General features: G+C 43.9%; 1 protein-coding gene across 3 annotated transcripts in view; it reads right to left on the reverse strand.

The window, feature by feature from the left end:
- ENOX2 (ecto-NOX disulfide-thiol exchanger 2) overlaps nt 1-23,164 on the reverse strand; it is a 54,811-nt gene that overhangs the window by 3,270 nt on the left and 28,377 nt on the right. For all 3 annotated transcript variants that reach the window (XM_010569118.1, XM_010569120.1, XM_010569119.1), the window contains 10 exons: nt 20,650-20,856; nt 18,595-18,828; nt 17,750-17,962; nt 16,058-16,164; nt 9,554-9,668; nt 7,799-7,980; nt 5,713-5,820; nt 4,821-4,877; nt 3,491-3,599; nt 1,875-1,960 (listed from right to left, as the gene is read on the reverse strand). In XM_010569118.1, coding sequence (XP_010567420.1) covers nt 1,875-1,960; nt 3,491-3,599; nt 4,821-4,877; nt 5,713-5,820; nt 7,799-7,980; nt 9,554-9,668; nt 16,058-16,164; nt 17,750-17,962; nt 18,595-18,828; nt 20,650-20,856 — 1,418 coding nt within the window. The remainder of the gene's footprint in view (nt 1-1,874; nt 1,961-3,490; nt 3,600-4,820; nt 4,878-5,712; nt 5,821-7,798; nt 7,981-9,553; nt 9,669-16,057; nt 16,165-17,749; nt 17,963-18,594; nt 18,829-20,649; nt 20,857-23,164) is intronic.

Genomic DNA, 23,164 nt, shown 5'->3' on the forward strand with positions numbered 1-23,164 from the left:
GCCCCCCGCGGCAAGGCGGCGGAAGCACCAGAATGGGGGGGGGGGGGGGGGGGAATTCCTGTAAGGACTGTTTCGTGGCTTCAAACCACCCTCGATCTTAATTTCTGCACTCTGCTGACCTGCTGGCCTTCTTGGTGAGACTGATAGGCAGGGAACAGGGGAAAGATATTCCTCTTCCTTTCCTGTCAGCAGCTTCAAGAAAGCAGATTCTGCTCTCAAGTGCTCCCCCCCACTCCTACCCCACCTCAAGCCTAAAGATCTGCTAGACGTTAAAAGCTAATACCCAACTAATACCTAGCTCCTGCATTAACCAAGAGGGAGACAAAAGACCTAACCTGAAGAACAAATGGTAATACCTCCTTTCAAGAGACCAGGCACAAAAGACCTGTGCAAGTCAGCAGGTTAATGTGTTTACCTGAGTGTCAGCAAACAATAAAAAACAGCAATGTCATTGCAGAGGTTAAAGGATGCACTTTTCACAGGGCTTTTCTGCTAAGCTTATTGCAGAAACTTCCAGTAGCCCTTTTTCTACACTGTAGATTCAAAAGAGGAAGTGCCAGAATTCAGATGAACGATATGATAGCATTTCTTTAGGAGCTCCAAAGAAAAATAAAGGCAGTTGTTCACCTCATAGACAAATTCAGAACTAGAATGAGAAGATAAATTATTAGATATGTCTTTAAAGGGCTGGAGTGAGCCTGGGAAACACAGGCCTGTGACATGTGCTTTCTTAGAATGGGGAAAATTTAACAGTAAGTTATAAACAAAAGCAGCTGAGGAAGTTCCAATCACAAGAGATGATTCCCATGCTGGTAAGTCTCCTGTTCCTGGGGCACTTTAAGGAAGACAACGGTACAGTAGAAGAGCAAGATGTAATTTCCTTGAACCTTCAAAAGCCTTTGCAAAGATCCCTCCCCGTTTACTCTGAAAAGGTGTCTGAAGCCAGCAACACACAGAAATACTGCAGGAAATGGCAGCTTCTTGTTGTACTAAGGAAAATGCATGAGCACTGCTCTTGTTATTGCCGTTTTTGTCCCCTGCACCCAGGATTTGATCCCTCCACTGAGCACAGACCCCTGTAAGCAGGGACTGTGATTCAGTGTTTATGCTTTAGTAGTACAAGGCCCTTGCACAGCACCCTCCTAAAAATGACTTCACTGACAATATCAAAACAGAGACAGAAAAGGCTCAGTGAAGGGCTACAAAATCAGAAATATGGAAAAACAGAGACACAAAACCAATATGACTATTCACTTTAGAGAGAATATATACAAACAGTGGCATGGCAGATGTTACAAGATAATAAACAGTATGCAAAAGGCGGGTTGTTTGCTCTTTTCCTTAGAGGTCACAAGGATAAGGGAAACAAAGGCAGCAAACTTAAACAGAATAAACAAAAACACATTTTAGATGGAGATTTTAAAGACAGAATTCACTGCTGCAAAATACAGCTACCATCAAAGGGTTTTCTTGAATTACGAGCAGGATTACACATGAACATCTACAGTAAGAACATCATCTTCAACTCTGTATTTTTGTTAACGTTATGCTGTACAAGGGCTAAGCTAGAAGCCGGGTTGCTTTGAGCAACCTGACCTAGTGAAAGAGGTCCCTGCCCACAGCACAGGGGTGGACTAGGTGACCTTTAAAGGTCCCTCCCAACCCAAACCATTCTGTGATTCTAAGAAAGTCCACCCCTTCCCTTGTCCAATTCCAGCAAATTATTCCAGTTAATACACACCAGTTCTTACTGTCCCCCCACCATTCCTAGGGAGGGAGTGAAGCTCTTTACCAGCCACACAGACTGAACACACTTGGGGCACAAACATACCGCCCAGGCTGGCTCAGGGAACTTGAAGTGGTGGTACACCTACTTTGCTGTCCAGACGCTGCAGGTAGGAACAGATGTACTCTATGCTTGCTCCAAATGGGTGGACATGAAGAAACGTTGAAATTATTCCTGGGGAAAGGAACACCACAGACATTCTCATGAGACAAGAGCCAGCTGAGAACACCAGCTCTCTGTTACTACTGGCACAGCACAGAGGGATCTAATGGGGCATTTTTGGTTTTAAGTACAGTAAGCTTTGTCTCAGACTACAAAGGAAACAACAGCTAACCAATGCAGCTGGTTAGCACTTAAAACAGACCTCACCACTCTCACTCCTTGCCGAGTACAGGTAATGTGCCCAGTGATGAACCACACTGAGATTATCATACATGTGGGGATGCAAGGACCAAGGAGAGGGAAAGCAGAGCTCTCCTCCAGCTGTACCTTCAAAGGTCAAGGAGCAGGAAAAGACAGAAGGCAAATGGGGAGAGCAGCAGTGGCTTTTGCAGCACTCAGTTAAATAGAGCAACCCAAGTTTGCACCCTGTCATGAAGAGGCTCCTTTCCAGCTCATGGCCAGGACTGTATATCAAAAAGACTGACTTTCGTTTCCAATCATCATCTGCAGAAAAAGGCTGTGCCTTTGGTTTTCCCCGAAGTCCTTTCCCTCTCAATGCAGAAACCAGCCCACAATCTGGCACAAACAGATCCATCTGAATAACAATAAATGATTTATTGTTATTCTCAAATCAGATGTAGAGGGATGGCTAAGGAGAACTTGGCTGAGTGACAATGAGGTAAAGAAAATGCCTTGTTCCATCAAGACAAGGACTTCTGTTACTCCTTTTTCAATGCTCCAGAAAATCCCCAACTACCCAGTGCTTTGGGCTGTAAAGTCATAGCATGCCATGTTAGGTTATTTTTCAGTATTACTAGGAATAGGCAAGGGGAAAGGAAATAAAACAGGTAGCAGATACACCTGTGCTGTACATCAGAGGTCGCCAATCCCTTTGTGAACATCAGTTGAAAACGCTGACAACATTTCTCATCCCATTGAGCCCAGCCTTCTCTCCCTGCTGCCTTTTGCCACCCTTCCTTCTTCTCTGGCTACAGCTTCTAAAGCTAAAGGAGCTTATCTGCTCGGGGTCCATGGCACACCATACCCAACCTAACGGTGCGCCTTACTGCTGTGTGGGTCCACAAATGTCATCCACACTGTGAGGTGCTGCAATGTTCAAGCTGATTAAAGTCTTAGAGCCTGCAACACTGCTTAGGATCCTGTAAGGTTGATTAGGCTCTAACTGAATGAAGACAGACCCTCCCTCTGTAACTTACTACCTTCAGTGCTGCCTCCCAGAAGACCAGCTTGCACTCCAGTACGTGCTGACCTGGACTGTCACTACACACAAGCCCACTTTACGTGTGTGTGGTTTTAATTGAAAGATGCACAGCACAAGATTTCCACATGACTGATGCACAAGGTGAAACCTTGACCCCACCAAAGCTTGAGGCTTTCCTTCCTTCCTTCCAGGACTCCCACCTCCATTGGCATAACCAAAGGAACAAGACATGGCCAGTGGGAGCTGTGAGGCCACCTTGAAGTAAATGCCACTCACTTCAGGTCTCCGGCATCATCATCAAGCCCATCAAAAGAACTTACCAACTAATAGAACTTCTCGTTCAGATTTCACAGGACTATTGCTCAATGTCTTCTCAACTGGACATTCCTTCTCCTGGCTGCATGCACAAACTCTGGATGTACTGCTCTCCTGCAAAAAAAACCACAGGGCCCGTTCCACACACCAGCAGCACAGCAGGCACTCTTACACATCAAGCAGCAGCTGGTCAGGCTTGACAGAGTCTGCATTTCTGTTTTCCTGTTTCTGTGAGTCATTGCATTCATCACATTGCTGTATCTGTTTATTTTGCAAAATACTTTCAACAAAGCACGGCTATGTTCATGCTGCTTTGTCTGAATTATCAAATTAAGATTAAAAGCCCATGAAGTTAAGCAAGATGCCACAACACACACTTTATCAGTCCTGTTCACTGGTATGACGTCTGCTCTAGAAGGGCCTTATCTTAAATAATAAAAGAAAAAACAGTCTAGAAAGAAAGCCTTGCAGTGACTAATTCAGCTACAAATGTTTATTTTTCAGATGCTTAAACTGAGGCAATATTATTAATAAAGTGCCTAATGGCTGCAAAATGTTTAGGATCAGATTGTCCTTGACTTGAGTTTGTGATACTGAATTAAAACAGAATTTTTGCCTAATTTATTATGCCCCAAATAAACACACGACTGCCAGTGATGCAAAGACTTTGTGGGTGCACTAAAAGCAGGACTTCCTTTTATTCCTAAGTTTTATGTGGAATTCCAGTGGTCTGAGAGCTACAGACAGCTATAATTGGAAACAGCCTCCAGTCACTAATGAAATGGACTGGACTTGGGCCAATAACAAAGATAGAATTAAACGATCCCTTGCGTTTGCTTAGCTTTTTACGCATATGCAATTCTCAACTACACACAGCTGAAAATGAGCAGTCCTGGCCTAAGCAGGCTATAATTTGCCTCTGCAGGAGAAAGTAAAGGTCTGCACAGTGGAAACGGAGCTAGCTTCAGGCTGACACAGGGACTGCAGTTCAGCCAGTAGTGTTATACTGGAAATGCACTGCCTGCTTTCTCTTGGAGATCCAACTGATATTTTTGAAGGCTAGTTGAAATAACAGTGCAACAAATTATCTTGCACACCAAAACCCATTTCTACACCACAGTGTTGCAAATACCTACTGTTCTTCCAGCCAGAAGCTGCTAGCAATGGATAACTTGATGATATTAATTTGTACATAAAGACAGTCTATATGTACCATGCTTATACACTTCACAACAAACCAAACTAAAAAAATTGCTCATTTTACAATGAGGTGTCTTTACTTCCCTCAATAAGATATTCTGACTAAAGTAGCAGAAGAGAAACTCTTAGACTTACATTCCCTTGACAATCAGTTGCATCTCTCTCCTTGTCCTCTTCATCCGCCATGCTTTGCTATATATAGGCAAAGAAAAGGAAAGATTACTGATGATAGTCTGTTATTTCTGTTCTTTGATACCAGGCACTGAAGTTCCTGCACTGAAGATTACTGGGATACAAAGCCATTTTTAGTTTCTAGAAAGACATTTATTATCTTCCCTAGCTTGTGGCACAAAAAGGTGGGGCTAAAGATTGCAAATCTGAGACAAGACCTAGGATTTGGCTCTATGGTCCTCACTGAGAAGTGCTGCGTAATGTTTCTTGTCTACCCTGTATAATTATGTCTGTGCTATAGAGGAGAGGACCAAGCAAGTATAGATTCGTGCATGGGTCCGCAATCGAAAGACAGAGTGGACCACACCTGACAAGAAACAGTACGTATTTGTTTAGAATAAATCCAGAATATTATAACACTGACAAAAACTTTCAATTCAATAGTGTTTTATGGAGGTCAGATCAAAACACGTCCCTGAAATGCAAATCTAAAAATCAGTGTTTGATAACCGAGACCTTTTTTACTTATCTTTTAAAGCTCAGGTTTTAGAAAAAGACATTTCAGCTGCAATACCGCTGTACACTATAAAATGAAAGTTAATCTTTTATTTATACAGTTGCTTATGTAGATTGTCTCACTGGTACATGAAGCAATCAGCAACTTCATTATTGATGTACATCCTCCAATTTGGCAGGTCATTTTTAGTAGCTTTCCAGAGACAACTGCTCCTAAGCCAGGGCTAGGCATCTTCTACAAGAGTGTAGAAGGACAGCAGTCAACGTGCTCACAATGGACCATGAAATCCAAGGACTGCATTTACTACTGAGAATAAGGAAGCACTGGGATGGCACATACCTGCTCCTTCAGGTTTTCTAATAATGTTTCTATTTTTAGTTTGTCTTCTCTCACTTTTTCTAACTCAGCTTCTCTCTTTTTGTATTCATCTTGTACTTTCAAAAGATGCTGGAAGAGAAAAGATAAACTCAGTTCTTAACCTGCCTTTCACCTCCTACTATTTAAAGAATATAAAATGAGTAAGGGCTTTTCCATGAAGACCAGACAGATCATATTCAGAACAATTAAAAGGTTAAACATACAACAAGAAGAAATCTTTTCTACAACATACCTTAGAAATGTCTTTGCCTATTAGCATACAAAAAACCCATGCCTTTGTAAACATGGGGTAGTAATTCCATCATCAACAAGCCTTCACTGTCCCTAAAATAAAGCATGTGCACTAGACTGTGGGTGTGACCCATGTTAAAGCTAAGTCTTCCTCTCCACCAGTCTGGTTTACACTATGCCTGTACAAACAGTCATCACATGGGAAAGAGCAGCACAGAAACAAGTGACCTGGGGAAGCCATTTTAGTCTTCCTAGATCTCTAGCCCCACGTTAACAGAGCTGTCTTGCAATTTAAGAAAATACTCTGAAACAGCTACTAGATTTGCACTATTATTTGCACAATTCCACACTGCAGAAAAATGCGATGACTGCTCCACACCCTGGGCATCAGCCCAGCGGTGCCGGGTGCTTGCAACAAATACCACGACAAGCTGTGGACTCCCCTGACTAGCAAAGCTCAGGAGAAAGGTTGGGTAGTGAATCACAACCCACATCTCAGAGGTGAGCAGAATGAAATTCTCAAGCTCAACCTGGTGTCTATCAAGGAGAACCAAGTTGTGGTTGTGGACGTAAGAGTCTGCTTTCAGAGCAAATTTGTACTCTTGAATGTGTCCATAAGGAAAGCAGATGAGTACAACAAACCAACACAGGGGACAGAGGAAAAGTGCGATTGATCTCCTATTAGAGCCACAAGAAAACAGTGCTCAGCAAACTGCTAAAAGCACTGGGCCTCCCAGAAATGGGCAAGATCAAGTCACCAGAGGGAGAAAACCTTAATGACTAGGCACTAGCCTAGCAGCTTTCCTAAGTCAAACCAGGATACATAAATATATATATATATTTCAGTGAATGCTTTCTTCCATGCTTAAAACACCCCAAATCAGTTGTTTAATATTTTTCTTCCTCAACTAGAAGACAAAAAAAAGAAAAAAAAAGATTCATAATCCTATTCTTTAATAGTTACAAACAAACAGCATCTTTTTTTCATCAAGGCAGCTCCTCCAGAGTATTCTCCCAGCACCGTTCATACTGGTAGCGGTGTAAAGAGAAACTTGACCTGCCTGACACCTGTGAAACGGGAAATCTGTTATGTCCTGCAATGCCTGTCATTTCCTCCTGCACTGAAAGCTGATGTTGACTACAGAAGGCTTTACCTGCCAGCTCCAACGTCACAAACACCAGTGCTGTAAGCTAATCTGTCAGGTTCATCCAGCAAATGACCACAGCCTTCACAGCATTGCTGCAGGTTCTTATTTTAACAAAGTACTTACCTGAACTACTATATGCTCTATATGTTTGGTTATCAGTCTGGCTTAATATCCCAAGGGCTACTGTTAAGGTTTACAAGGACCCAAACCACTTAATATTCAGCCCAGGGAAATCCCAAAGAACATGGCATGCTCTCCACATTTCTGTGAGAATGAAAGCCCAGTAAAGTTCAGAAAAGGTGCCAAAGCAAGCTTGGAATTTCCCACTTTCTTGCTTATGCTGGTAACCAGGATCTCACATGGTTACAGAGCAGGTAAGCACACACTCGATACCTCAAAAGTCACAGTGTGGTCAAGCAAAGAGCATACAAAGAATCCATAAGCTATGGATTGTTTCCATGTGACTTATCAGTGCATAAGCCATCACCATTTTGAATGTTTGGTCGTCTGGGGTTTTTTTGGCAACACTGGAAATGACAGAAAGTTGCTCCCATTTTCCAGTTTCGATCCCACTGAAAAACAAAATGCCTTTGCTTGTGTTTCTGCTCCACATCCCAGCCCCTCTGCCTTTGTAGTAAGGCCATAGCTATAGAAGAGTCTAGGCCCACCTTCTGCATCCCCTGCAGAGCCTGCTGGAGAAGCTTCATCTGCTGCTCCTTGGTTGTGTCTTCATCCCTGCTTGCTTTGCCTTGCTCCTGCTTTAGCAGTTCCACCTCATTCCGGTAGGCGTCCAGCTGCCAGCGCAGACTGTCATTTTCTTCTTTCAGGGCTTCCACCTGTGACACCAGTGCTGGAGAACAAGGCAGGCAGAGATCAAAAGTCAAAGAACTGGGGGCAAGTCCCTGGATGCTCTCCCCCAGCACCTAGTTACAAATCCAGAGTACCAAAACAAATTTCTTCCAATCACTATTTGTGATGTCTCTTTAGAAAACAAGCTCCTCTGGACAAATAGCACCTCTCAGTAGTGAATGCAGTATTTAAGTTGGAAGAATAAAAAAAGAAGCAAAAGAACATTTAGGGGTGAAATGACCATGCTGGCAAGGAAGCAGGTTTCCTAACCAGCAAAGCTGAAAGACCCTGGGACAGGCTCCACTGGCACCTTCAGCTAGAAGAACATCTCCATCAAGTCATGGGATGAAATACCGTTATCAGTCTGGCGTCCACATAGGGCTTGATAAATTCAGGAATGGGATTGTATAACATTATGGCTGCAAAGACAGCTTCAGCAGGTTTCAAAACATGCCCATGATGTGAAGGGCATAGCCTGACATCCCATGGCCTTGCTATTTAACCTCTGGTCCTTCAGCCAACGGCCAGATCACGTGGAGGTACATTTGCCTGGGACTCACACGCTGTACTCGGAAGACAGGGAAGACAGACAAGACATGCTGCATGGGAAGAGTGTGAGTTTTGGGTGGGTTTTATCTATTTGCCCCCACTCATTCTCCCAGCCAGTGAATATGTGTTGGACCCCACTCCGCACAGCTACATGTTTCAAAAGGAAGTTATAAATCCGTATGGCTCCACTTTTGTTTCTCCTCTTGTATAACCAGTTGGCATTGAGATTTGCTACGTTGTTGTTACAGCACCTGAACATAAGATTTCCCACACAACCTTCATGATGGCATTTCCTAGACTGAATGTTTGACTTTGTAACCTCAATATCCAGGAAAGTCCTTCAGCACATTTCTGGACTATTCATCTTTCATTTCCTGCAGACAAAGGGAGAAGGGGTATTTGGACAGTGCAGTTCCCGTGTTAGTCCCAGCCAAGGGCATTTCAAGCTGTACAATACAGGAGTACTCAGCTGACTGCACAGCTCTGTGCTAAGATGACAGCCGCATCTACCACTGCACTCCCTTGCTGCTCCCTCTCCAAGCGCTGCTGTTGGCCTGGCTGCTGCTCAGAGTACCACTGAAACCCAGCACCTTGGGATGGGGATCTGCTCCTGTGTAAGTGTGTTTCCAGTGCTGAGCAGACATCACTGGCATACTGAAATGGGACAGCTCAGGTCGACAGCGGTGTAGCTGCAAAAGCACGGTGCTCTGCTGTGCAGATGACCTCTGCCGCACACCGCCATTACCTGCACACATGGCAGGGTGCTTACAGCTCCACCGTGAACCCCACACATCTCACTAGGGACTGCGGTTCAGACACAGCTTTAGGTTACCCTGACCATCGCAGGGAGGAGTGACAAACACTGGCTACGGAACTAGGCATCAAAAGAAAAACACCTCCAGATAACTGCAGTTGATTTTGTTCTGCTTGTGACAATTTTGGGGTACAAAACAGTCAGAATGAGGCTCCTGAAAGAAACCCACTGAAGGGACAAGTACTTTATGAGCTGTAATAAGTGATGTTACCTGATTCTTCTGTTTCTTTCATCTCTGATGGATCTTCTATTTCTTCATCAGACATTTCCATTTCTTCCTCTCTTCGTATACCCATTAGTTCATCATTATGAATGTTACGAATTTCCTAAGGTTCAGAAAATAGAGGGTTTTCTTAAATACAGATTACAAGGAACAGATTGGTTGGATAAAAAGATGCTGAAATCTAAGTCTGCAAAATGCAACTCCATGGTACAAAAAAAAGGGGAAATTATAAAAAAATCTGGCACAGACTATTATATAAGGACAATATCTAGCATAAGTCAATCTGTCAATGCTACTGGTATTACTGACTCTTTCATCTCCCTTCTACTCTTTGCCCCAGGGCAGGCACCTAGCCTTGCCCACAGTGTAGTTTATCGATGAACCCTCTCCCCTCATCTGCCCTGCTTGACGTCCACACGTCTCTCCTACACTCAGCACTGCCCAACCTCATAACCTCCACCAGATCACTACCTCATGTCTTCTTGCCCACAGCACACATCTAGATCAGTAACTCCCTGCTGCCACAAACTTCTGTCAGTGCTGCCCTGTGGCCTGCACACCCAAAGGCTGTACCACTCTTACCCTTCCCTGATGCCATTCTGCGCTGCCTCTTCCCTGCTGGGCTCCTACCCCATGCTCTCCTGCCCAGCGCTTGTGACAGATGCCTCCACTCTGAGTGAGCAGTGCTTTTGTTCAGCCATCACCAACAAGTATCCCTGAAGTCAGCCCTGCTTTGCAAACTGTGACAAATTGGGCTAGCCCATATCTTCTCGGGAGCTAACAGCACCAGCCTGAGCTGGGACTAGACAAAACTAAAACCACTACAGCTGCACACCTGCACATACTCCAAAGGGGAGTTTGAATACGAGTCCATCACTTGACACTACAAATATCTGTAGCCCTCCTGAGCCCACTGAGCTCTCCTGTATGGCAGCAGACTGCATGGCGGTGATCTCCCTTGAGCAGGGACACCTCTCAAGGTTACCCCTCAAGGCTGAGAGACCCTTTACCCAGCATCTGATATCTGTAATGAGGTAAGCAGCATTTCACATTACACCTAAAAGTATAATATATGCTCTCAACATTTTTATATATATATATGTATCTCCAGCTATAGCTTAACTGCTAGAAGTGTAGTAACTAGTAGTGTTTGACCACTGTTAAATCACCATTTAATTACCATTCAATTATTGCTTAATCACCCTTTGATTACCATTTAATTATCATTCAGTCATTGATTAATTATCATTTGATCATCATTTAATCATCAATAAAACCCCTTTAGTTAACCCCACAACAATGACTTCTCTTAATAATTCACCTGTGACAGCACCTCCACCACTGATGTCCCCTCCTGACACACGTAGCCCAGCTGCTAGCTGACACATCTCCCTGGCATTTCTTTCTCCTGCCATACAACATATCCTCCACCTCCCAAGCACTGGCCTAGATGGTGCCCACCATGCACCTCTCTTGCTCCATGCTGCCCACTCCATTCCTCCCTGTTCCATGCCTCCTCCATGCAGCTGCACGGCTACAAACAAAACCTACCTGAGACAGAGGTCATGCCAGTTAGAAGTGGGAATTGCAAGTACACAGATAGAGGCCAGAGACTGCCCAGCCACCTCCTGACCCTTATCAATGCTGGTGCACTTTGAAACTTCTCTCCCCCTGTGCCAACCACCAGCGCTCAGCCTGCACCACAGTGACTCTCCCTCCAGCTGTCAGGATCCTCTCTGCTCTCTGCCACAACCTTGGTCCACATTAGGGATCAGAAAGGAACAGAGATGCTACCTCCTACGCTGGTCCCCGAGCCACCCTAGCTCCTGCTTGTGTGTGTCCTTTCTGCTCCATTCACCTTGTCCAGGCAGAGCTGGCCAACCCCACCTGCTCCTCCAGACAAGATCCCCTACTCCATCCTCTGCTCCAGCCAGCTCACACTGGGCAGAGGGCGAGCTCTGCACAGACACACATCAGCCCATTCACAAGGCAAGGAAACACCTAGCTCAGCCTCTCCATCCCCTCTGCAGAGCAGGACAAGCAACATCCAGAAAACAACAGGCAGTTATTCAAGGAGATGGAGATGTCAATACTTACTAGACGCTAGCACAGGCGGCCAAGTGTCCCTACCCAGTGTCAATTTACCACAACTTCACTTGGATTACATGCCCCAGAAACAGCCATAGGAGAAAATAGAGAAGATTTGCTTATGAAACAAAATTAATGTCCAGCTCTTTGCAGATTTTACTCTAATGGCCTGAAACTTTCAAAAACTCTGCTTGCCAGCACTGAGCACACGTCCACCAAGACCAGCCAACAGGGGAAACGACCATGCTTTCCCAAACAGGGAAAGGGCAAGACAAGGCAGATCAGAGCACGATGGGCAGTGCTGGCTACACTTCCAAAGCAACTGCTGCCTGCCCCAGAGACCACCCATAAAAGGGCAGCGGGGTTGAAGATCAGAGGAAAATCTTCCCATCATCTTTAACTGACTCTGCTCAACAGCTGAAAGCCTAAAGTGGCCTCGAAGCTGGAGAAGGCTGCACAGAGCACAGCACACAGCGGGGCCAGGCTTGGCTGGGCTGCACAGCAGGCGGTGCCGTGGTTCACCAGTGCCCTGGCTGCACCCAAGGGGAAGCCCTGGATGGGAGAGGAAAGAGCATCAGAGAAGCCAAATACTGGAGTGAGACCCTTCCTAAGCAAAGGAATATGCTGGCTGGTAGCTACCATAGCATGGTCATTCACCAGGTCTCAAGCTTCCATGGCTTCTTAAAGAGCTGCCTGCAGCTACAGGACTTGCTGGCACTGCCTGGGAAAACCACCTTAAGTCACCATTGACAAAAATAAAACCCTGGCCTAGCCTAATGACTCCCCAAAACACACCCATTCCCTGAGCTGCCTGCCAGGCTTTCCTCCGATGCGGTGATCCACAGGACTAAATTCTGCCAAAAGCTGTACCAAGATGTGTCTTGTGGGTCCACCTTCCTTTAAGAGAAGACCCTAAACTGCGGGAGACCAGCAGGCTGAGCCCAGCAGCAGGTACTCCTTGAAGAGGCCTCACCAGTGGTCTCACAGCCTCTTCCCACTGGGAGAACTTACCTTGGAATAAAAAGACAGCTCCAAATGGAGAGAGTGCTCCCACCCCAGTCATAGTAAGCAATCTCAGTAAGCAGGAAAGAACAGGAGCACTAGGGCTCAATGTAGAGGCATAATCTGAATCAGAGTCTCCACCTGGCTTATCAGGTATAAAACAAAACATTAGCTCCTCCTTTAGCTACTGTGAAAGGTTTGACTCAGTAGGATTTGGAACGAAAGTCCCAGAAGTGCAGTCTCATGAGGAGATCACAGTTGGCAACTTCCCAGAAAAACAGACATTTAGAGTATTCCAACATTGTGGAGGATCGATCATCTGCTTTTTACCAGAAGGCCACTGGCTGGGTATTATCCGACTCTACAGATTTTTGTCAGGTCGCAGCTATATGGGAAGGTGGCCTGCATATACCCAACCTAGTGGTGATCACGGATCACCAGCCCACCAACTTTGCCTAGATTTACTTTTGATGTTAAATAATCTTAAAGGTGAAAGACAACTTCTGGCTTTGTTGGGATAGACTTGTTTTCCAAGTTTGTAACAAAGAACTCAATACCTGAGAAAAACACAGAACCACAGGAAGTGACAGGACAAGGGGCAACTGCTTTAAACTAAAAGAGGGTAGGTTTAGGTTAGATATAAAGAAATGTTTCACGATGAGGGTGGTGGGACACTGGACCAGGTTGCCCAGAGAAGCTGTGGATGCCCCGTCCCTGGAAGTGTTCAAGGTCAGGTTCGATGGGGCTTTGCACAAGCTCATCTAGTGAAAGATGATCCTGCCCATGGCAGGAAGGTTGGACTAGATGGTGTTTGAAGGTCTCTTCCAACCCAAACTGTTCTGTAATTTTGTGGTTCTATGCATAAGCAGTCTGGAAGACAAATCTTGTAAGAAGCCGTATAGAAGTTCTTAACAGAAATAACCTAGGAGAACCAAACAGAAAACTTTACCATGTTACTGCTTTGCAGACAAAGTTCAATGTTCTTTATTACTATATCATGAAGGTTAAGAAAGCAAAGCCCATATAGCTTTTATATGCGATCTCTTTCTCTACAGAAACAAGAATAATACACGTACAAATTCCTTCCAGAAAAGCAATTTCTCCTGTCTATAAATCACATTCTTATCTCAAATCTGTCATTTATGCCTTTGCAGATGAGATCTATGGAGAGAGGCTTAATCAGCCACTTGATGCACTTTTTTCTGTTGGTTAATGTTACACATATCAACGTGTCACCATTTCATTAAAGATCAACGTTGACATACACTAGAAAATAAGGATCATGTACATCACAAACATTTTGCACTAACACCCAAGAGTGCTAGATTAATTACTGTTTCACCAAAAGCAACCCTCTAAGATCCCTCCTATATGAAAGTACATAGTGATGTGCTTCTTTCATTTCCATGCCCTGGCTGAGACAATCCCATGTCTTTCACAGAAACTAACACCCCTCAGAGAGTAACAGGTTTCTTTTTAGACACTCATTATTACAGGCTCAGTTAAAAAAAGATGGAATTTTAACACAGTTGAGACTAACAACCCAGACTAATGTTTTCAGAGGTGGTTTAAGCAAACCTGTTTTGTTTCACACTGGGACAAGACTAGGAAGATCCATGTGGGTCTGGGACATGGTGCCTAGCACTGCATGAGGAAATGGTGACAACTTACAAAACACCTCTGGAGCTCTCACAAGTGATGTTTTGTGAGCTTGGTGTTCTTGCAGAGTTGTAGCTACCTAATGAAATCACTAAACTCATTTAACATTGTCATTTTCCAATACCAATGTATTGGAAATGGAGTATTTTAAAATATTTGCATGCCACTTCTTCCCTGTTCTGAGCATTGTCAGGAAAGAAGTGATGACTGAATTCATTACTTCCAGATGTGTCAGAATACCCCACATGGCACTGATGTGTTGCACAGGCAACTTTAGTATAACCTAGCCTTCAAACCCCGAACAGAAATCAGTGTACTTGCCTGATGGCCTGGCACGCTGCAAGGATTTGGGTAGAATATATGTGCTGTCTGGCTTGGGGCTCTACTTTTGAGACAGACACCTGAATATTGCAGAAGAGAGATCTGAGGAGTAGCTGAACAGGATTTCAGCATCATACTGAAAGAGTAACTGAACAAGATGCTGTGGTTGAAAGCTAACCTTGCTCTTTATTTGCTACTCTACAGCTTGCATATTAGAGTCCCTTTTCCTAGAGATAAACAAGCATTTCAGAACACACTTGTTTTTTACCTGCCACCTTCACCTGGGTGGGTGTCATGAAGTACCTCCAGACTTTCAACTCTACCTAATCTACACAGACACAGGCATGCTTCTGCAGGATAGTTGCATGCTGTAAGTACTGAGTGCAATCCACAACTGGCAGCCAAAAAAATGGTCTTCCAGAGAATTACTGGGCAGCATTAGGCAAACACTTCTTCAGTTGGTGCCTCCCCTTTCCCCATCTTAAGAGGGTACATTCATTACTGGCTGCACAGGGCTCTGGAAAGCCACACAATGAGGTTCAGTTGCAGTCAGCAACCTTTACTTTACAAGCAAGGGAACCAAAACAATGAAAAATGAAAATCCAAAGCTATCAGGCAGAGTAGGATTTGTCACCCAAACCTGACTAATCAGCAGTGCATGCAGACAACACCCTCTTGGCTGTTTACACATCTGTCATAGGAACACTTGTAGTGTCTGCAGGTGACAGAAGGCAGCATGTGTTTCATCACAGACTCCAGGACAAACATGTCCCAAAACCATCACTTTCCCAAGAGACAGCCCTTCTTTACTTTAGCTTTATTTTTTCTGACATTGTGTCTGATTCCAGTAGGATTTGATAAGATCAGATAAGGGACTAAGAACTATTCCTCCTCTTGCAGGAAGAGCAGTTTGAGTGACATGTCTTCCTCCATCAACCCCATCCTTGTCACCGTCTTTAAATCCTGTATTTCGCTAGCAATGCCACTGTATGGAATAAATACATAAATATGAGAACATCCTCCCTCAAGTTTTCCAGAACACAATTATTTCCACCTCTCAAGTCTGTCAAAAATGCGATAAAACAGACCTCTGATGATGCTTAGGGTTTGTATTTTTTTTTTAACATCTCTCTAGAAATCCCTCTTGCCTTAACATTAAAACCAGCAGAAAACAGATTAATAATTATTATTATTATTATTGTGCACAACTTCAATCAGCATACAGATCTCAATGTATTGCTACTAGTAACACAAATACCAAGAGAAAATTTGTTACCTGTAACACAAGAGACGACTGAGTAATTCCCATCTTACACTGTGAATTAAGGAGTTATCCATGCGAGCATTGTGCAAACTTAATATCAATATCCTGACAAGAAAGACACTGTGCTGGAGGATCTAACACAATAAAAAATTACCAACCTCTGCTTGTTTGCACCACACGCTGATGTTCTTACGCTGAGCTTTCGTGAAATGGTCCCAAGCCTTTTGTTTGGAGGCAGAATGGTACACGGCCACTATCTGCTCGACTGTAGTATCAAATCAGCAGTCAAATCAGGCCAGAATATCATCCAGAGAGGGCGAACAAGAGGAGTAAAGGAGTAAAAAAGTGGAATCAGGCAGGTGGTTTGGCTAACCTTTTCTTACAACACTGTACTGTGCTGAAGCTATGCTCAGGAAGGGGACTCTGTGCCTGGAAAGGAAAGCATGGACTTCACCAGGCCAGTGTCAAATGCTCACAGAGTAATGATCAACTGGGAAAACAGCATCTGCTCTCAACTGGAAAAAAGGAAGGCACACGTTGAGCTGAAAAATACTCAAATATGCTGCGCAACACTGCATATAACAAGTACACACAGGTAGCGCTCGCTCTCTAAAATGGGATGATGAAGTACAATTGTGAAAGCTGGCATTTTGGATGTTCTTCTGCCCAGTGGGTACAGTCCCAAAGAACAGTGCCACAGCCTGAGCACAACTGCATCCCGCCCATGCGTACTACAGAAAAAGGATTCTGGCATCAGCCATCAACTTTTTTTGTTCTGGAGATTTATTCCTTCTATTTCTCTACAAAATTTGCAGAAGTTTTTGGAAATGCAAAGTGCCTCTCCTTGGATGAGAGCTCACCCAACAGCAGAAAGCACATCTCCTGATTTTTTTTTTTTTTTTTAATGCCTGTGATGTTGTAGTAGGTTTAATTCTTACAAAAAAAAAATCAGCATTCTGCTACTTAGATTAACCTAAGAGTGGCTGCGATATCAGTGGGTGTTTTATAGAGCGGAGTTGCATACTACTATTACTACTTACTCTGCAGTGCTTACTGTATTTCCCTCTGGAGTGTGTGCCCATATTTTTTACCATGAACGGGATTTTTTTTTTTTTTTTTTTTTTTAAATGCAGGGTCAAACAAGTAAAAGCCAAAATTATAAGTAAAGAATGTTCACAACCTAGCCAAGGGGCTCAAGAAGGCTTACTACAACTGTAGAGAAAGTACTCTGAAAGGTACCCTTAAAAAAAAAAAAAAAAAAAAAGAACCATTCAGACTTACTAAAGAAAGGATGTGTAAGAGGCAATGAATGGTTTGAGGAACTCTTATAAATCACATCTTGGAACTAATATAGCCCATGCCTCTTCCTTGATTTAACGGTTTAATAAAGGACTGGGATTTGAAAGACGCAGGTTTGAAATGCTGTTCTGAAACAGGTTTTCAGTTGTGACTGAGAACAGAGTGTTAGGAACACTCTGCTGCATCCTACCTTTGGTGAATAAATCCTGTACACTTCGCTGAGGCACCAGATTACCAGGAACTTACCTTGTCTGTGCACAGAAGTGGAGTTGAAAAGATGACAGAACTACTAATAGACTACAATTAAAAGAGGAAAAAAATTAAGAATTCATTCTTTCCTCCCCCCAGACATGGACTCTTGCTCCAGTAAAATGTACCACAAGAAACTTTTGCCAAGTTAATGATATATGCTTATAAATTAACTGTAGCTGCACAGAAGCAATTGCCACTTCTTTTCCTGGAGCGCTTTTAGTGTGGCCTCTCCAGACTCTAGAAATTAAGCATCTTCCCTACAACAGACAACCAACATTCAACACGGAAACACTACTCACACTGAACCAGAATCCCTGAGAGAGCAAGTTTGAATTTCTCTTTAGCTTCTTCCATCTCTTTCTCATGAGCCGCTTTCTCGTTCACTAGTCTGCGAATGTGGCTGTTGGCTGACTGGATCATGGAGTAGAAGTTGTTGGCAGTCCTCCTGTTCACTTCTCCACGCTCTATCCAGGTCAGCAAGGTCTGAATGGCTTCCAAGAACTTTGTGTCATCTGCAGCAAGAAAGGACACCTTTACATCACAGAAGTACAAGGTCACCTGCACAGCTTTTAGATTCTTTCCCTGGCACTGCTGAACTGCGATTTTTCAAAGGTCAACTTACTTCAGGCGGCTAATCACAATTCTTGAAAGCATGGTATTACCTGAATACAAGGCTATACAAAGGAAGGCAAGTCTAACATCAAGCTGATAGAGCAAAACATCTGTTGAGGAGCAACAAGATGACCAACTGCTAGAAACCTACTGGAAAACTTCATATACTTATTCAGAGGTACTCTTTCATGAGAGAAAATATCCTCCAGCTCCAAAATAATCAGGCCACACATGGGTCTTAGGCTTCAAAGAAGGTCTTAAGACTTACACTAGTCCTTTTAACATGAACAAAAACAGTTTCTTCCAAACTGTTGTACTCAAGTATGGGTTTATTTTTATGAAAAGACAAACAATTCTGAAAAAGACATGGCTAAGGTTGCTGCTGTGTGCAGGCTGAGGCCTCAGTTGGAACGGGCTCTGCAAGGTCTACCTGGCACCATCATTTCAGTTCAGCAACACGACCACAGCAGAATACAAATCTCTGTCCCAGCATTTGCACAGAAGGGTGGCTGTGGCCCACAGAACCACTTACCTTTCAGTTTCTCAGCAACAACACTGCACTCATGGTCAGAGTAATGGACGACGGGAGGTGGGGAGGGCGGGCGGAAGCGCTCCTCTTCCAGCCTCCTGCGATGGCGCTCCTCTCTTGCCAGCATCCGCTGCTTACATTCCCACTCATACAGATCATCCCGAGCCTGAGCAAAATCCACATGCAGGCGTCCAGTATCCTTCTTGTCAGTGCTGGAGCCCAGTCTGATCCGATAGCCTGGCAGTGATGACAACAGTGGGCAGACAGGTGACTTACTCTAGGCTCCAACCACCCACCAGTCTCTCATTCCTACAGAGCCAGAAAGCCCCTGAACAGAAGAGTTTAGTGCACAGAGAGTGATGCTGGAAAAGGAAACATTGTTAGGGGGTTTGCTGCTATCTGCCTGTGTTTTACACATGCTAGGCAAGATCTTACACAGGCTGTTCCTCCTCTTAAACACTGGCAGGTACCGGGTCTCAAATAGGAACTGTTTAATTGCACATAACCTCTCGGGCTGTGAGACTAAGCCCAGCTGTTCACATGGGGAAGGCAGAACTGCCTTGGATTCTTCCGCACTGCCAAAAACTCCAGAATTTGGGGACGGGAAGGGGGGAATGAGAGGTGAGGCACAGCAAAGAGGACAGCAGACAGATAGCAGTAATCTTTGGAACAGCCCCATCATCTGGTGGGAGCGGGAATAAGGACAGCAATCGTGCACATCCACTGTGTGGGAACTCTTCTCACCAACACAGTTTGCAGGACTCCTTTTCTGGAGTTTCACATCAAACATGCTAGAAGGCTCTCCTATGTGATTAAGAAAAGCACGCGTGGGATGTATGGAAGAAAATCTGAACTACAGAGAGACTTTGTACAAAGAACAAAGCCAGAAATGCTTGCGTGTGGAGGACACTGATGACTGTGCACATGACTGTGGCTTTGGGCAGAAGGAACTATAAGCAGAGAATGTCTGCAGCTAAAGAGGCTGTATTGGCTATGAAGAAGGGGTAACCGCAAAGAGATACAGCTCTTACTAATGGGGCATTGCAAGTCTAACTCAATTCAACAGTCTCCAGAATGAGACACAATGCTTACAATCAGTCAAAACAGACTACAGAAAAGTTTCCATTATTTTAAACAGCAAAGAACATTTCCCTCACTTATCTTGACAATCTCATCTCTCTGGAGAGAGTATGGACTTTGGAGGCAGTACACTGGTTTGTTAATGTGCTGATAGGCTGCCCAGGGAAGTGGTTGAGTCACCATCCCTGGAGGTATTCAAAAAGCGAGTAGACAGGGTACTCCAGAACATGGTTTAGTGGGCATGGATGATGGTTGGACTCGATCCTGAAGGTCTTTTCCAACCTAAATTATTCTATGACTCTATGAAAGAATGAATTTGGAAGGGATTTTAGCATGGAAATAAAAAGTATTACTGTATTTTTCTAGAATGGTAGAGAGTCAGGTGGAGAGCCTAGACTGCTCAGGGCAGATGTAACCAGCACAGCAAATGCCAGCTTGACTGGAAACGCACACTTCTGCCAGCCACACAACAGTCTGTGAACACGAACTCTGAGTTCTCTGTCCTCCATGAAATAAACTTCTTAAAACCCTACGGATGCAGAACAGGGGCTCCCTTGGCTCAGGTGTTTCAGCTCTAATGACTAATAGTGAAAAAAGTATTGATGAAAGTCAAGCACACCATCCAATTAACAAGCAATTGAGAGCAACTGCAAATTTTTGTAGAACCCTTAAGCATTATCTACAGAATTGGCTGGACATTTGTCCAGGTAAGATGAGGATAGACTCTGATTGTACCTCATCCCAATATTTTGTAGAGGTTTGCAGTACCCAAAGTAACAAAGCATTGCTATCTTTACTATCAGGAGCTGCTATCATGTATTTAAGCAGAAATGCAGTAGCAGCAGCAGAAGAGGCAAACTGACACAACATTAGAAAAATCTTGCAATGGCAACAAAGCCTATCATTATAACTATAAAAAAGCCATTGCATCTCTGTCCCAGAATTTTAAGCTGCCATCTGAGACAGAAATAAACCTACCGGAAAGATAAAGCGCCTTGTCCACCATGAACTCCTCAGCAAAGCGGATATGACAGAAATTCTTCTTACTCTTTCGAATAGCTATGACTTCCCCACACTGTTCAAATACTTCCATAATGATCTGCTCGGTTCCGTTTTCCGGCAGTCCTCCAACAAACACTGTCTTACACCCTGGGGGCCTCTCTCTTGTTGCTGGAGGGGGAAGATCTGAAGAGAGCAAGAGGGAAAAAGCAGACCAGGTTAGTTTTTGGTTTGTCAGCACACGTTCCTTTCACCTACCCACCTCTCCCAAGAGATGACCTTACCTTCCTGGCTTCCTCCAAACCTACACCTAGCTATGCTCCATTTGACTTCACCAAGCAGTAGATCTATAGCACTGCTATACATTTCCCAGCCTGTTTCCAAACAAAAGATCTCAGGAGCCTGAAGCTTTCCAAACACTCTCCCTAGTACAAGCAAAGGCTCACTGAATTCCTGTCATAGAACATGAGCAGCACCAGGACCTCAAAACTTTATCATAGGAGGTGCTATACAAGCACAGCTTAAAGGACTGTCCTTATGTAAAGAATACATAGAAAACATATACAGAGGATCCTAAAGGACAAAAATCTATACAGCAGTCTGTAAAGGGTACAAGAGCATTAATGTTAAGGGAAGGTCATGAACCAAATTTAGACTAAAAAGATATTACGGAAGGAAGAGATGAAGGAAATGGGTATAGCCAAGAGGTGTAGAAGGAATTAATGGGGTTTTTTTACCTGTACGGCTAAAACGAACAACAGAACATAAAAGCAGGCTGAAAGTTAAGTCTAATTTGCCAGAAACAGGTTGCTGAGTATGCTCGCTTGTCCACTGTAACACTGCAGCACACAAAAGAGACTACGTGAAATTGCTGTGACTTGGAGAAGTGTTTCTCCAGCACCTAACTCATCTCCACACTCAAGTGTCCACCTGGCAAGTGCAGTGAGACCCTCCCAACTCAGTACATGAAGGCTGAGAAGGATTATGCACTTGTTACCTGGTGTTTCTTAACATCTGGAAAATCCTAAATGAATTTCAGTGCTGAGATCCATCACCCTGGTTAAGTTCACAGAATTACACTACTTACATATTTATTTATCAAAATAGTTGTATTACATCCTTTTAATTCTTTGGCATATTTTCAGCAAAGTTCTTCCAAAAACAATTATTAGGATTATTTTCTTTTTGTTTGGAAATGGCTCCTTTTGGGTCCCACATTGAGCCTGACCACTGACTTGCCACAGCCTTATGAAACAACATCCTTAACCTTTTCTGTAAACCCCAGTCCTTCTGCTCCAACAGTTCCTTTTAACATCCTGCTCTTACTTCACAAGAACAGAAGCTGCAAGGCAGTGCCAGCCAGGAGCTTGCGCAGTCCAGTACCAGCTTGTAGCAAGGGCCTCCAGGAAGGACTCATAAGCTTTACAAGATGCTGAGGTTCCCCTCTCAGGGCAACACTGACGACAACTGCTAGGTTTTCCCTGAAAACCTGAAATCCAAGTTTAATCCTCTTTCCAGTACACCTTCATAACCTTATTAAACATTCCCTCCATCTACTTTGCTATCAATATCAACTTTTCTTGGAAACTTCCTAAATTACCAGCCCTGATCACATTTCAACAGCAATCTCCACAGTCTAACATTTGTAATGAACACAGTTTTGCACGGACCATATCTCAGATGGAAAGATGTACATTATGTCTGTCATAAAATACATGAAACATAAGATAATAGCTGTAACGGAGGGTGCTGAACCTACACCACCTGCATTTTGCAAAAAAAATATGTTTTTAAGTAAAAGGGTTGTCAAGCACTGGAAGAGGCTGCCCAGGGAAGTGGTTGAATCATCATCCCTGGAGGTATTTAAAAGACATGTAGATGTGGTGCTTGGGGAATGGTAGACAGGGTACTTCAGGACATGGTTTAATGGGCATGTTTGATGGTTGGACTCAATCTGGAAGGTCTTTTCCAACCTAAATGATTCTATGATTCTATGGTTTAGTGGTGGATTTGGCAGTGTTAGGTTAATGGTTGAACTTCATGATCTTAAAGGTCTTTTCCAACCTAAATGATTCTCTGATTCTATAAGTCTTTAGCAAAATAATGGGAATAGGAATTCTTATAAAATTTTCTGCTAGACTGTCTCAGAGGAAAAGAAATCCGCCCCCCACCCCCCGGGGCAAATATCCCTGACAGATATTTGCCAGGAATTAACATTTCAGACTGCATCCATTCACAAGCCCACACTAAAGGAGGGATTAAAGCAGCAGGAGAACCAGAAGAGGACAAAAGTCCCACACAGCCAAGAACAGAAGTGTATGGCCAAGAGCCAGTTTGTTACAAGAAGGGGAGGGAAAGATCTTCAAAGCAGATAAACCATCACTGTAAGCAATCTGCAGCACCAAGAAATGCTAGCAGCCCTGATGGATGAGAATGGGAGAGTATGCAGAATACAAACACAGGAGAAGGGGAGCAGGAGGAGACATGCATGCAG

This window comes from Haliaeetus leucocephalus, unplaced genomic scaffold (assembly GCF_000737465.1).
Source record: "Haliaeetus leucocephalus isolate CR32 unplaced genomic scaffold, Haliaeetus_leucocephalus-4.0 Scaffold262, whole genome shotgun sequence".
NCBI lineage: Eukaryota > Metazoa > Chordata > Aves > Accipitriformes > Accipitridae > Haliaeetus > Haliaeetus leucocephalus.